The sequence below is a fragment of the Siphateles boraxobius genome, unplaced genomic scaffold (assembly GCF_051911475.1).
Source record: "Siphateles boraxobius isolate OS27281-9 unplaced genomic scaffold, OSU_SipBor_1 35, whole genome shotgun sequence".
Taxonomy (NCBI): domain Eukaryota; kingdom Metazoa; phylum Chordata; class Actinopteri; order Cypriniformes; family Leuciscidae; genus Siphateles; species Siphateles boraxobius.
Window position 1 is genome coordinate 7,253,923 of NW_027508975.1, and position 14,342 is coordinate 7,268,264.

A 14,342-nucleotide genomic window follows, 5' to 3' on the forward strand; every position below is an offset into this window, starting at 1 on the left:
CCCCCCCCCCCCAAAAAACCCCCCCCAAAAAAAATCCTGCATCCCCATTTACTGGAGCACATTACGGTAGTGAAAGAGTACCAAATAACCCCAATGTGTGAAAAAGGTCTAATAAATATTAGATTATTATTTTGATTTATAATATAATATATACATTTTTTTTCAAGGTCTGTGAGGTAAATGCATAGTCTGATCCAAAATCAGTAAATCAATGATCTTTCTTTCTTTCTTTGCAGTTTGTAAGCTTGTGATCTCAGAGGCCGATGACCATGCTGACAGTGCTGTGTGTCCTGCTAACACTGGGGAATCATGTCCTGGGTGGAGGTTACGCCCCCTTGCCTCAAATGAAATACGTGCAGCCCATGATGAAGGGGCCTGTTGGGCCACCCTTCAGAGAAGGCAAGGGCCAGTATCTTGGTAAGTGTTGTTAATTAGCTACGTCATTTCTCTATCCATTATTACATATATCTAGATTCCCCATCCACCCATTTATTCATTTAATGTGTCTGAATAAAAGTATTAATTTCTTTAAAAATATATATATATATATATATATACTGTATATATATATATATATATATATATATATATATATATATATATATATAGATGTGTGTGTGTGTGTGTGTGTGTGTGTGTGTGTGTGTGTGTGTGTGTGTGTGTGTGTGTGTGTGTGTGTGTGTGTGTGTGCACTCAACTCCACCACATATCTTATTTTTATATAAGATTAGTTCTGGTCTGACAGCACTGAGACTTTTTACTATTTGTATCACTCAGCGTGAATGTTTTAGTTCTGGACAGACTGTCAGTCTGTGCATTTGTGGGAATTTTTCAGTGACTTTTTCTGCAGGTTAGGTTACCAGTAGGTGGTGCCAAGTGTCTTTATCAGTGACTTCAATAATTCATTAGACTGATTTGTTAGAAATACTGATTTATTCAGGAACAAAACAAGTGACTGTCTTTATGATTAATTTAAAAGCAATGACTCACTCATAAACACTTGTTTTCGTTCTTGAATGACTTTGGCTGGTTTTCAGGAGGTTAGTGAATAAGACTTTTGCATTGAAAAATCATTTAATTAAAAGCTGAATTATAATTTTTTGCAACAGTTTAGTGTATTCACTTTTTACAGTCCTGAAAAACTGAGATTCTTCAAGCAGAATAGAGTCATGAAATAGAGAATTGGAGATGAACAATGAGAGGGAACAAGAGCGGTTTGCCGTCCACTGACTCTTTTCTCCTTTCTGATATACGAGAGGGCATTGTGAGTGTGTCAGAGGAGGAGAAAGAGGGACTGAGTGGGGTGAAGTCACCTCCCTTCAGAGCAGTATATCACAGGTCCACATAGTCAAAGCCTGAAGGGAATCAAAAAAAAAAAGGGTGTGTCAAGACAGTGTCAGAAACAAGTAGGGTTCAAGAGAGCCTTGGGCTGATGAGAAATCCAGGGGAGGTGTCAGATGGAAAGCTCTTTGTTGTGATGTGCTGAAGATTCACAGGTAAAGGGAGGATAAATACAGCAAAGAAAAGAGTACAGAGTAGGATAGTTGTGTATGTGTCAAGATGGGATGTGATTGGTTTACCTACTTGTGATAGTTCAGGTCTTTGGGAGAGTTTACACCAAGAGGAACATTCGGTCATCGTTTACTCACCCTCATGTTGTTTGGAACACAAAAGAAGATAGGTTGAAGAATGTGTTTTTATCCATACTATATATGGTAATAAAAGTGCAGTGGACAAAAACAGTTGAAAATGCTCCTTTGTGTTGCTCAGAATGAATAGTCATACATGTTTGGAATTACATGGGGGTGAGTAAATTATGACAGATTTTTTTGGTTTTGGGTGAACTATCCATTTGAGGTCAATTGGAATAGTTCTGCACTCACCTATCTGATTTACATGGTCAATTGTCATACTCTTCAAATGACTTGTATTAGCATAGACAAACTAGTATATATCAGACAAACTTAAAAAAAGAAGAGAGTTATACACTCTAAAGTGCTATAAACAGTGTAACTTGAATGCTTAATTATCAAAATCAGTGAACTAAATGTGATTATAGATATAGACAGTGTTGTTTGTGTACATTTCTCTGCTGATTGTTATTGAGGTCTTGGCATGTATGTGGTATATTGATAAAGATTGCTTGTTATTGGCCTTTTTGGATTGATTGATTCTCTTAGCATATGGTAACTTTTTTAATTTGTTTAAAAAGTCAGTTTTGTGCGTCTGTGTAGTGTGCATGTTTGTATTTGACTTATGTAGTGGAAGTTACAGTTTTTTTATATAGTTTTTATTTAAAAAGTACCAAAATGTAGCATGGTATTTAGACATGTATCATGGTAATACAGTTCTTTTCAATTACTTCAATGCTTTTGTTTGGAGTTTGGAGAATTTAAACTAACTAAAGTGGTGTGTATAGGAGACCTTCATGATCAAAGGACTCAAGAAACCTTTAAAGAACAGCTGTGTGCTCACTGCCATCTAGTGGACAGTGGAAGACATGCACTTCTGCTCTGAAAGGTTTTTTGAAACAACAAGTTTGTTTGAGAAGTGCCTGTCATATTACATAGTGCTTATTCTGTTGAAACCTAATGTAATTTTCAGTAAAAAAAAAATGTATATATAACTAATAGGAAATAAAAAGGGTGTAATTGTGGAATCGAGTTAGAGAGGGACCTCTGAATATAATTTGCAGATCAAACAAAATAATGTATATTTATGTAATAGATCTAAATCATTCCTCCTAACCTAGGCCTATGCTATAAATTATTGTACCACTTGAGGGCGCTTTATAATTAGAATACACCTTTCGAATGAGGATGTAAAAAAAATGTATTTACAGGAAAGTGGATCTATCTCTCTCTCTCTATCTACCTATCTCCCTCTCTCTCTCTCTCTCTCTCTCTCTCTCTCTCTCACTCTCCCCCCCCCCCTCCCCCCTCTCCCCCCCTCCCCCCCTCTCTCCCTCTCTCTCTCTCTCTCTCTCTCTCTCTCTCCCACTCTCTCTCTCTCTCCCTCTCTCTCCCTCTCTCTCTCAGAATTGAGTCACTTTGACCTTTGAATATGTCAGGAGTCAGGACACTGTAAGATCAGTGAAATGGACAATTTTAGAGGCTAAATTTAATGTACTGTGAAAACATACATTTTTCAAAACATTTGTTGAGAACTAAAGGGAATGTAACTTTACTGTGTTTTCCTGACTTGCATAGTTTGGTGGTTCTTTGGCCAAACATGGCTAGCAAATATCGTTGCTGCAGATCCCTTGCTTAAATTCCAGTGAGGTGCTGTTGAGAAGTTTGTCCTTGTCCCTTGTTTGGTCCATCATTGCATACCTTCATTTTGTAGGCCTTCATTGCATACCTGCGTAGCTGCCATTTAGAGGACACTGGAGCGTAATGTGGAGTAAAACACAGTGCATATTTGTAGTCCTACTAGTGCTTTATGGTTCCCTCCAAACAATAATTTATGTGATAGTAAAGAGTCATTAACTATAAATTCTCACGTTGACAAACTCTTTTTCTAGGATCGTAGGTTTGAAGTTTAATCATGGTCCCTGTTTTTTTGTTTTCTTCTTTTTATTGCAGAGTTTCCACCCATGATAGACGTAAAAGGAGAACCAGGTCCTCAAGGTAAACCAGGACCAAGGGGACAACCTGGGCCTCCTGGATTACCAGGGAAACCAGGTTTAGGAAAACCAGGTCTCAATGGTCAGCCAGGTCCTCAAGGGCCTCCAGGATTCACTGGGATTGGAAAACCAGGACTACCAGGTTTACCAGGAAAATTAGGACCTAAAGGACTTCCAGGATTCAATGGCGAGGTTGGGCCTCGTGGAGAGCCAGGTTCACGGGGACCTCCAGGTCACCCAGGACCACCTGGGCCAGCAGGTCTGTCGTTGAATGGTAAACCAGGTTTACCTGGGACTAGAGGCCTGCCAGGTTCAAGAGGTGAGATGGGGCCTAAAGGTGGACGTGGTATTCCTGGTGAACAAGGGCTTAAAGGGGAAAATGGCAATGGAAACCCGGGTCCAATAGGTCCTAGGGGACCCAGTGGCCTTCAAGGACCTCCAGGACCTCCAGGTGTCCCTGGGTTGGGTAAATCAGGGATTGATGGGCTGCCCGGGCCTGTGGGGCCAAAAGGAGATAAAGGAGCTACAGGAGATCATGGTGTCCCAGGGCTAGCTGGTCCCTCTGGGTTACAAGGGCAGCCGGGGGCACCTGGTTTGGGAAAACCTGGACTTGATGGTGTTCCAGGTATTCCAGGCTCGATTGGCCCAAAAGGTGATTCTGGCCCAAGAGGAACTCCTGGCTTTCCTGGACCCCCTGGCTATGGTAAACCAGGGCTTGTAGGACAAAAAGGAGACAGAGGGCCTGCTGGATTACAAGGAGCCCCTGGTCACAAAGGAGAACCTGGGATAGAAGGTCTTCCAGGAGATATAGGGCAAACTGGACAGCCAGGCCTTCCAGGTCCACAAGGTAATTTGGGTCTACCAGGGAAACATGGGATGCCTGGTCTAAAGGGAGAGACTGGCCCACAAGGACCTCCAGGCTTGCCAGGGCTTAGAGGCGATCAGGGTCCCAGTGGTCTCGCAGGAAAGCCTGGCTTCCCAGGGGATAAGGGCCCTCCTGGTCTCAACGGGGCCACAGGCAAACCTGGACCTAAAGGTGAACTGGGTCACATCGGTCTGCCAGGTAATCCTGGTTTGATTGGGGGACCAGGTCCAAAAGGTGAGAATGGGTTTCCAGGCCCCCCTGGGCAACGTGGCAATTCAGGGATTCCTGGTCTCCCGGGCCCCACTGGTCATATGGGACCTCAGGGTGTTCCAGGGTTGAAAGGCGAACAAGGTCCACCAGGGCCCCAAGGAATTGGAAAACCTGGAGACAAGGGGATGTCTGGTCCACAGGGACCTCCAGGAAAACCTGGCTCACCTGGACTTACCGGTATGCAGGGCCCTCCGGGTCCACCTGGACCTCCTGGCCCTCCCAGCCCCTCTAACGGTGATTTAAATCAATTAGCAGTTCAAGGGCCAACTATTTTAGGAGAATCAGTTTCAAAACCAAATGGTGAGAAGCCGCATTATGGTAAGGCTGAGCTCTCTGCCTCCGTGGCTCCTGCTTTTACCGCCATTTTGACAACTCCATTTCCACCATCTGGATTGCCAATCAAATTCGATAGAACTCTGTACAATGGGCAAAATGCTTACAACCCTGCTACAGGCATCTTCACAAGCCCACTGCCTGGAGTCTACTATTTTGCTTATCATGTACATGTAAAGGGAACCAGCCTGTGGGTGGCACTGTATAAAAACAATGTGCCAGCTACATACACTTATGATGAATACAAAAAGGGCTATATGGACCAGGCTTCAGGTAGTGCGGTACTGGAGCTGAAGGAGAATGACCAGGTTTGGGTGCAAATGCCCTCTGACCAAGCAAACGGGCTCTACTCCACTGAGTACATCCATTCATCCTTCTCAGGGTTCCTCCTGTGCCCCACATAACGGTCCGTCTCAGTGGAGAATTGCTTGCTCAAGTGCCCTGCAGCAACATCTGTAATAACAGCAACTAGATAACAAGAAAGACTTACTGAACGACGGAAAGGCTGAGTTTCGAATCAGAGGAAGGAGAATTCATGCTGTCTCTGTTTTAACCCTCTCTTTCAAATGTCTGATTTGATCATTGTTTTACTTTTAAGTGTTGTTATTTCCTGCCTATATGATAATTTTATTATAACTGTTATGCTATTTTTGTTGATGTTGATATAATGGTGTTATTGTATTGATGTTGTAGTTGTTGTTGTTGTGTATCGCAATCCGACTATTAAGTACTTTGCAATGTGTAGGTAACCATTTAAAGACTTACCCGTGTGACTGCACACATTGCCAAATGTTCTTACTCCCATTGATCTCCATCACGTTGACTCTGGGGTTGTATGTTCCCCTGGTTGCAGTCAAATTCACCTATATCTTTTCCTTAATATAACACAGGCTACTTGATTTGTGCCACATTTAAGATTTTAGAATGCAGACATTCTATACAACATTGTTATTGTATTTGTATGTTTAAATACATTCGTAATTTAAAGAATAATCCTCAGTTCCATATTGTTTTTCTTTTAAATGCCAGACAGGTAATTATCTATCTGCGTTAGTCATTAGGTATATATGTTTTGTTTGATTTACTGTTAAAGCAAAAATGATGTGCTAATCTGTCTGTTTCTGCGACAACTATGTTGTGTTTGAGAGTCTTTGAGAAGAAAATTACTTGATTTACTGAGTTCATTGCTCAAAACATGCCAAGTTTGAATCAGTAGCGATCATGAAGGCCTCAAGAGGACTGTATGACAGTGCCTGCATTACAAGAAAACAAAACAAAAACAAGTGGAATTTCTGTGACACTAATTTCATACTTTAAAAATCATAACATGTCAAAGCTAATACATAATGTATAGCTTCTCATCAAAATCTTTGGATAGCCTACATTGGTGAGTAAGGGACTACTAATAGATTGAGAGTATGAAAATATAATTCTGACTTTTTTTGTTGTTGTAATAAATCAATTCTACATCACAAATCCAAACTACTGCATTGTGTACTCTAAAGGTTTTACATTCTGTGACTCTTTTTCTCATTGCTGCTTTTACAAAGACACATTTGACTGATTGTTTTGTATAACATTCATTTTCCCATTGGACTGATTGACTTGTAATGTCACAGACATGATTGACACTAACATGAGTCCATTATGACATGATTTGGATGCATCACACTGTGATAGCACTGCTCCTGTGGTGTTTATAAAAGGTTACAAACAAAGAAATAGTTTCTTGCACATTTACTGAAGTGACTGAAAAAGTCCCTCTTGAAAGAAATTCTCTTGCTTCTGTTTGTTTGACCAATTTGTAGGATGATGAAACCTGAAACAGACTAAAGGAGTGTCAGTATAACACACTCACTCACTGAACTTGTCCTTTCCGTACACGGTTACATGACATTTGTTTCTTCAAATGGAAATTATTCACTTTGGAATGACGTTTTGGCACCAGATCTTTCCTATTTCAGCATGTATTTGATGACCTTTTTATTGTACAGTATATTAACACTGTGACCATTATTTTCTATGATGAGTGTATATTGTTTGTGTGCAATGGATTGAAGATTTAAAACATTTGTTGTGCTGCAATATCTCAAATCTGCTTAGACTATGTGTCTTACTTTTGTCGTTCAAAGCAAACTAGGAAAAAAGCCTTGATTCTGTTCCACGGGATATTTGTTCATTATCAATCAAATTAAAAGAAACAACCAATCCCATTTGCACATGAACTTAATGAAGGCATATTTATACATTTGTGATAGATGTCCAAACACCGAAACCGTGAACGTACAAATAACCTTATTTTGAACAGCATTGAGGAGTTTGTAATACACACTACCATTGTTTTTCTTTCTTTTATAATGTATCTATCAATCTATAGGAATTTTTGTCTTATTGCATTCACGTTATGCAATCCATTTTGGGTATTAAATGCACTCTTTGATTGAACATATTTTGTCAACTCGTACAAAATCTACAAGTACTTGACAGTACAGATGCAACATCAATAAAGACTTTCTTGATCAAGGGTGTTTTCTTTTTTTTGTTCTCCCTAATAAGACTTAAGTAAAGTAATCAAAGATGGGATGTTGACAAGTCCAATTCAGATATTTTATCTCATAAATTCAGTTCATATACTATACAATTTAATCTGCACATTTGGTATGTTCAAAAACATCCTTGAAGCTGTTCTGCTTCAGACATCCACCCATCTAAAGAAATGTGTGACTAACACTAGGGGGAGTGTACTTCCATTCAAGTGCTGCTTACAAGGATCACCTGTGATAAAAGGTGGCTCAAAATATCACACCTGTAACTAAGCATACATCCACCATGTTTACATTTTTCTAATATTCAAATCAGTTCTGAATATATTTTAATAATAATATATAAGTAATATTTCATTTTCCACAAAGTATTGGAATAAAGTGTTCTCAAATATTATCTTGGATTAATTAAACAATCTCTAATGTTCCACAAAGTATTGGAATAAAGTGTTTGCAAATACATATTCTTGGATTAAATAGAGAACATATAATTTTCCACAAAGTATTGGAAATTAGAATACGGTCCTCAAACAATTGCATATATTAGAAGGGGCTTAATGCTTTTAAAAAAAATCATAGTTTAAACTTTTTTTCTTAATAGAAAATCGTCAATGTACGTCTCCAGTTCTTGAGAGACAAAACCGTTTTTTTTGTCTTGTTTTTTTTACAGGAAACTTAAAACATTTTAACATTAAATTGTTCCATTCAAAGAATAACATGTATTAATTTATATAAAACTGACTGTGCTTGGCTTGTCTGTACAGTTCTCCAAGCGTCCAAATAATTATTATTTCCATAACGACGCAAATTGACCATCAATATTCTCTGTAAATCACAAACATTGGCCAAAACGGTCTTACGAGATGGCAGTACCAAAACAAATCAACCAGGGCAACTGTCACAAACAGTGCAATTAAAATCAATATCACTTTAAAATTTACAAAGCAATATTTCGATGGGTAAATCAAGTCCTCTTAAAACGTCAACAGGCTGGCTCTTGCGCAAAGATGACGCAGTCACTGACTCCTCCCCCTCAGTTCATCTCAATTCAGTTTCACTGAGGACGACAAACACGACTTCACCCTCAAAGCGGTTACGGCTCTACGTGCACTTTCTCCGGGGATTGCCAAGGGATTTCAATGTTTGGCCCGTTCTTTGTAAGTATCCCCTATTGCCACTGACTTTCCTTCTCCTAATATGGCAGAAAGATGTTAAAAACGACTACCCGAGACGTTTTTTTGCCTGTATTTAGTGTAACGTTAACGTTAGCTGTGAAAGCTCGCGTTCAGCCGGTGAAGGAGCTCGCGAGTCTGGCAGCCATTTGCCCGCGTACGTTTGAACGGAAACTGCTTAATCGTTTTTTATTTGTTTTCACGGTTGGACGGTTTTAACCGGGTCAGATACGGTTTGTCGCTCATTCCTATATTTGTTGATTTATGAAGGGTCTGGAGTTCTCCTCAGTCTGTCTAGCTGTCCTGTACTGCGCTGGCTAGCTGCTTGCTAGCGGTCTCATCATCAGCCAGAGACCGTGTCAAGAAGTTACTCGGACAGTGTATTTGCCGCTACACTTTTAACTTTATGTTTAGATATATGGTTAATTCAGGGTCTGAACATACTATTTAATGATTACTTGATAATTTTTCACTGTTTGACCGGCTGTGAGGATCTGAAGAGGGTGCGATTGAATTGTTAGCCTGGGAGCTAAGTTAATGTTATTAAATGTGAGTTCAGTCAGATAACACTTTATCGTCAAACTCCAGAATGTGACTGATTTCAGTGGCTCAATTGTTATGCAAAGCGTGGAAGATTAGAGTCCTTAATTTTAGATTTTTTTTACTGTACCACAAACCTTTCCAATTCACGTGTGTGTAATTGGTTTCTTCATATTCATGTCTGCTTTATTTTAACTGTGTGTCTGACATATGGTAAATCTTTAAAGCCGACCCGTTTCTTTGATCATTCCTGAATCCAGCACCTGGTTAAACTGTAAGCTGATGATCCAGCATGAGACCTGAACTGCGTAGTAAACTAGTTGCTAAGCCGATAGTTTTTAAATGCCGTGCTTGTAGAACAGAACAGGTAAGATAACGTATGGGGGAATCTGAATTAAACCGGTATTCTTGATATGATCCAAGATTGTTGTATTTAGGTGCCATGTGTAGTATTTGATGAGTCACCTCATCTGTCTTCATGCTCCACCTGTTCCCATCCTGCTCTTGTGTAATCAATACAAGGAAACTGTACAGGTCTTAGTAAGTGGTTTACGCATTGTCTTTGAGATGGGACATTGGAAGTTGTAAAATTGCCAAGTGGGAACAAGTCAGGACATGTTTTAGAGCTTGAGGTATCTGCGTAATATAAAGTGAGAAATTTCAATAACATGACAAGGTGGGTTTTTTTTTTGACTGTTGCATGGTGACGCTTAGTTGAGACAGACATTAGTTGTTTGAAATCCTGAAACTGTGACAAGGTTGCTTTTTATTGCTTTGACCTTGCCATATCTACATATTTATTGGACAGGTAACTTAGGCCTCTGAATATAACACTATGACATTTATTTCACAATTTATTCAACGTTATTATACCTATATGGGCATTTCATTGGTAGTTAACAGAATTTTTGTGTTTACTACTTTGGGACAGCTTTAAAGGACAATTATGCACCTAGGGCTAAATAACACATGGGTACCGAGTCGACTGTTCTCTGGGATGCGTTTTCATGATAATCGAATGTACCCAGTTTTAACGTTAGTTTTAGTTTAACCTCTACCTGCAAACCGAAGCATTGAGAACTTTGTAAGTGTACAGACAGTTTGATAAGGAGATACTTTATAAAGACAGTACACTTCGCGTACATAGGCAGGAGCCATCTTTGGAAAACAGTCTCGACCAGTCGAACCACGAATGCCGTGCTATGTGAGCTGAACTGTGACTATCGACCAGCACGTACAGGACGGTGTTCGTGGTTTGACTGGTCGAGACTGTTTTCCAAAGATGGCTCCTGCTTGTATACGCGAAGTGTACTGTCTTTAAAGTATTTCCTTATTAAACTGTCTGTACACTTACAAAGTTCTCAAAGCTTCGGTTTGCAGGTAGAGACCCTATTTATGCTATACTGTGTTAGTGTGGGGCTATTTTGAGCCTTGTTAGTGGTATTAACTAGCGATTTTTATTTTTACTTATTCAATGCCCCATACACTAGCATTATAAGCTAATCTGTGGTTAAACTAAAACTAACGTTAAAACTGGGTAGGGTACATTCCATTATCCATTATCATGAAAACACATCCCAGAGAATGATCTAGGTTCATTTTTGGCCGGAATTGTCCTTTAAATAAATGTGAGCACAAAAACTTCAGTAAACATGAGGTCTATCTATCTATCTATACTTTACTTTTTTTAATTGAAAAATCATTAAATAAAAAAACTTGCAGGTCTATTTCTGTAACTAGGCTCAATTTTATCATATCAACAGCCAGTCAATGTTTAACTTTACACTGGTTTAAGTTTCATGAACCTGGAGGGAGTACACAACACTTTGAGAAGTAATAATAAGTTGCTGCTTTGCTGTATCATCTGTTACATTTGCAGGTGTTGATTCAGTTTCAGTAACGTTTCATGCCATTTGAGGCCATCTAAAGATTTGCCTTTACTTTTTTTTTCTTAAACAAGTTGGAAAGTGAGTAAAACATTTGCCTTAATGGAGATGTTTGTTCATTCCTCAATTAAATGGAACTGGTGTGAATTTCATCCTTATTCTATTTTCTTATGAAGTGCTGATCTATTATGCAATCATATCTGTATTCAGTCAGGACAGTGGATCCTCTCTGTGATGATTTCTGGCATCAATGTTTTTAGTATGTCCACACATCACTGTCCCATATTATAGCTACATAATTGAATGCATCCTCATGACTTGTTGCAGTACATAAGTAGAATTTATGCTGCTCACAGAAGATAGACAATCAGCATGGGACTGCTTTGTGCTAGTTTTGGCAAGTCTGCTGAAACCTTTCTCATTGTTAACTAACATAAAGACTATCATATGAAGCCCTGGTACGCTTTCAACACTCTAAAGTACAAACATGTCGTTTTTGAGGCCTGGTCGGACCATATTTATAGCTTGTTTGGCATTTTGGGCTGTCGGTAGCCACTCTTACTGGGCAGCATGTTAAATGTCACTGGTAGCAGTAGTTCACAGCTTGTTAACAAACATGGATCGAGTTGTGCCTCACAGCAGGCTTTCTTAAAACATCTACACAACTGGCAACAGCATGACTCCCATTCGTCCCACTGTCTTTTCAGCTTGTCTGCTTAAATATTGAAGGACTGTTGTACCCTTTGAGCCAGCATTGCTAGCCCAGCAGGAGTGCGGCTAACCCTTGATGAATGAGTGTGGTGCTCGCTACAGTCTCATCCTGACCTGCAAGACATCTGCTCCCCCTGCATGGTTTCGACACAAGCTGCATGATGTGGCCTTTGAAAAGGCAGTCAATCCTCAAGATTTCTGTGTTGAATGACATGAACTGTCTGTCTATTGTTTTGAATCATTCTATTAGGTTTACAGTCACAGTGCTGTAAGCTTTAACTTGACAGGAAGTGGGCAGGTTTGTGGCAGCATTTACAAGAGCCACCCTCTTAGCGGAGTTTCCACTGAACTACTTGTCTTGCCTCAGCGCTTCTTCAACACAATAATGTGGTGGCTGGTGGTGACACTTTTTTTTTTATCACATTAGGTTCATCAGACAAATTGCACAAACTGATAAAGAGTAGACATTTTTAAATACATTCTTTATAATTTTTTGTGCATTGTTGTCTGAAAATTGTTCCATTCACACTTGGCCACATAAATGTCTCTGTAAAAACAAATTTAAATTTGCACCATATGCAAATTCAAGTTCACGTCAATAAGAACAACAGATATGAGGTTTATTTTATTTATCAGCTAATTTCAAGCTCAAAGACCGCAATAGGAGAGATAGCGGCTTCAGCACAGTTAAGATCATTTAAGGTGTGTTCACACTTGGCAGGTTTGGTTAAATTAAAACAAACCCTGGTGCAATTGCTCTGTTAGTGCTGTTAATTTGAATAAGTGTGAGCACTGCCATTCGAACACTGGTGCGCACCAAACAAGTGGACCGAGACTGCTAAAAAGATAAAAAGAACCGCAACATGGGTATGTAAAAGACATGTAAAGAACCAAAAACAGGAAGATGAGAGCCTAAAAAGGACAGAATGCTCATGCATATCGTTTTTTTTCTCGTCATCGTGATGTTGCCTATCACAGTTCAGTACAGGCATTAGAGCCTCGCAGCAGATCTTCATTTGTGTGTGTGATGGAGGGATTCCTGCCACTGTTTTGACACCTTTACACATTTTATAAGCTCTTCACGAGTTCTCAGCTGGTCAAAATACCATCATATGCAGGCTATATGCATACAATGGGTGTGTTTAGCATAGCACACACATTGATTTGGATGTTCGGTAAGTTCCATCTCAAAATAGGCAATACGTCATAAAAGCCGACCAATCAGTTTGAGAACGTATCCCTATGCCTTTGAGTTCGGTATCTTTTGGTTTGGTGATAAAAATGCCAATCTAAACCCTAGGTGGCCCAGAACTAAATGGGTTTTTGTTTTTTTTTGGTCCAGAGTCGGACCAAATAAACCTAGTTGAGCTTCAAGATGTGAAGCCGAACTTTCAGTTTAATTTGCTATTCAACTATATAAAATGTTGAATATAATGTATAATAATGCAATGGGGGAATATTTATGGCTCCTGATAATGCCAAATGTCTTGTTACCAGTAAAAAAAGTGGCCTACCTTTTTTTTTATAAATAAATATATCTAGTCAGAGAAATTGCGCAGACATTTTCGTCTAAAATAATTCTGTATTTTCAGCTTCAGAATCATGAATATTTTTATTCGGATGTCACTATTGTCCTGTGCATTGGGTTACCAGCACCAAGTCCAAGCCTATTCATTTACACCCACAATGTAATACCAAATTTAGCATTTTAATCAAAAGTAAATTTTTAGTTAACCTTTTTTTAATATATCTTGGAGTATCGTAATAATATCTTATCATGATATGTATTGAATCGTGACATGAGGGTATCATTTCACACCTAGTAGTTAATACATTAACTAACGGTAACTTATTTCAAAGCCAAGCTTTGAAACTGTAAGCTGTTATTCAAACGGACTCAACTTGTGTGCTCTTAATGCGCAGCGGTCGTGCTAACGGTTTGTCAGAGGTCCTAACTTAATGGACAATTCCGCCCAAAAATGAACCTAGGGCTAAATAACATATGGGTACCGAGTCGACCGTTCTCTGGGATGCGTTTTCATGATAATCGAATTGACCCAGTTTTAACGTTAGTTAAAGCTGTTACTATGAGAAATGATTAGACCCTACCTTTAAATGTAGATCTGTAGGCAGTAGGGCTGGGTAAAAAATATCGATTTCTCGATTTTAATCGATTCTGATTTTTACGAACCGATATCGATTCTTAAATCCCAAGAATCGATTAGTCATTCTGTTTTCCATTGATGAATGAATGAAACATAGCACACATCCCATCCAATAAACGCAATAATCTTTGTGCTTTGTTACTATTGATATGAAACAAAGTCTCAGATTTCAAATTATATCCATTTTCTTACGAAATTCAAAAACATAACTGTTCTGGCGCGCGCAGCTCAG

General features: G+C 39.1%; 2 protein-coding genes across 5 annotated transcripts in view; both read left to right on the forward strand.

Moving 5' to 3' along the window:
• Window positions 1-7,616, forward strand: part of col8a2 (collagen, type VIII, alpha 2) — a 127,101-nt gene extending 119,485 nt beyond the window's left edge. For all 4 annotated transcript variants that reach the window (XM_077196165.1, XM_077196164.1, XM_077196163.1 and 1 more), the window contains exons 2-3: window positions 237-417; window positions 3,585-7,616. In XM_077196165.1, coding sequence (XP_077052280.1) covers window positions 264-417; window positions 3,585-5,497 — 2,067 coding nt within the window. In that variant the 5' untranslated portion in view covers window positions 237-263 and the 3' untranslated portion in view covers window positions 5,498-7,616. The remainder of the gene's footprint in view (window positions 1-236; window positions 418-3,584) is intronic.
• Window positions 7,617-8,648: 1,032 nt separating this feature from the next.
• Window positions 8,649-14,342, forward strand: part of ptp4a2b (protein tyrosine phosphatase 4A2b) — a 40,038-nt gene continuing 34,344 nt past the window's right edge. Inside the window, exon 1 of the mRNA XM_077196171.1 lies at window positions 8,649-8,793. The gene's annotated coding sequence lies outside the window, so the exon portion shown is untranslated. The remainder of the gene's footprint in view (window positions 8,794-14,342) is intronic.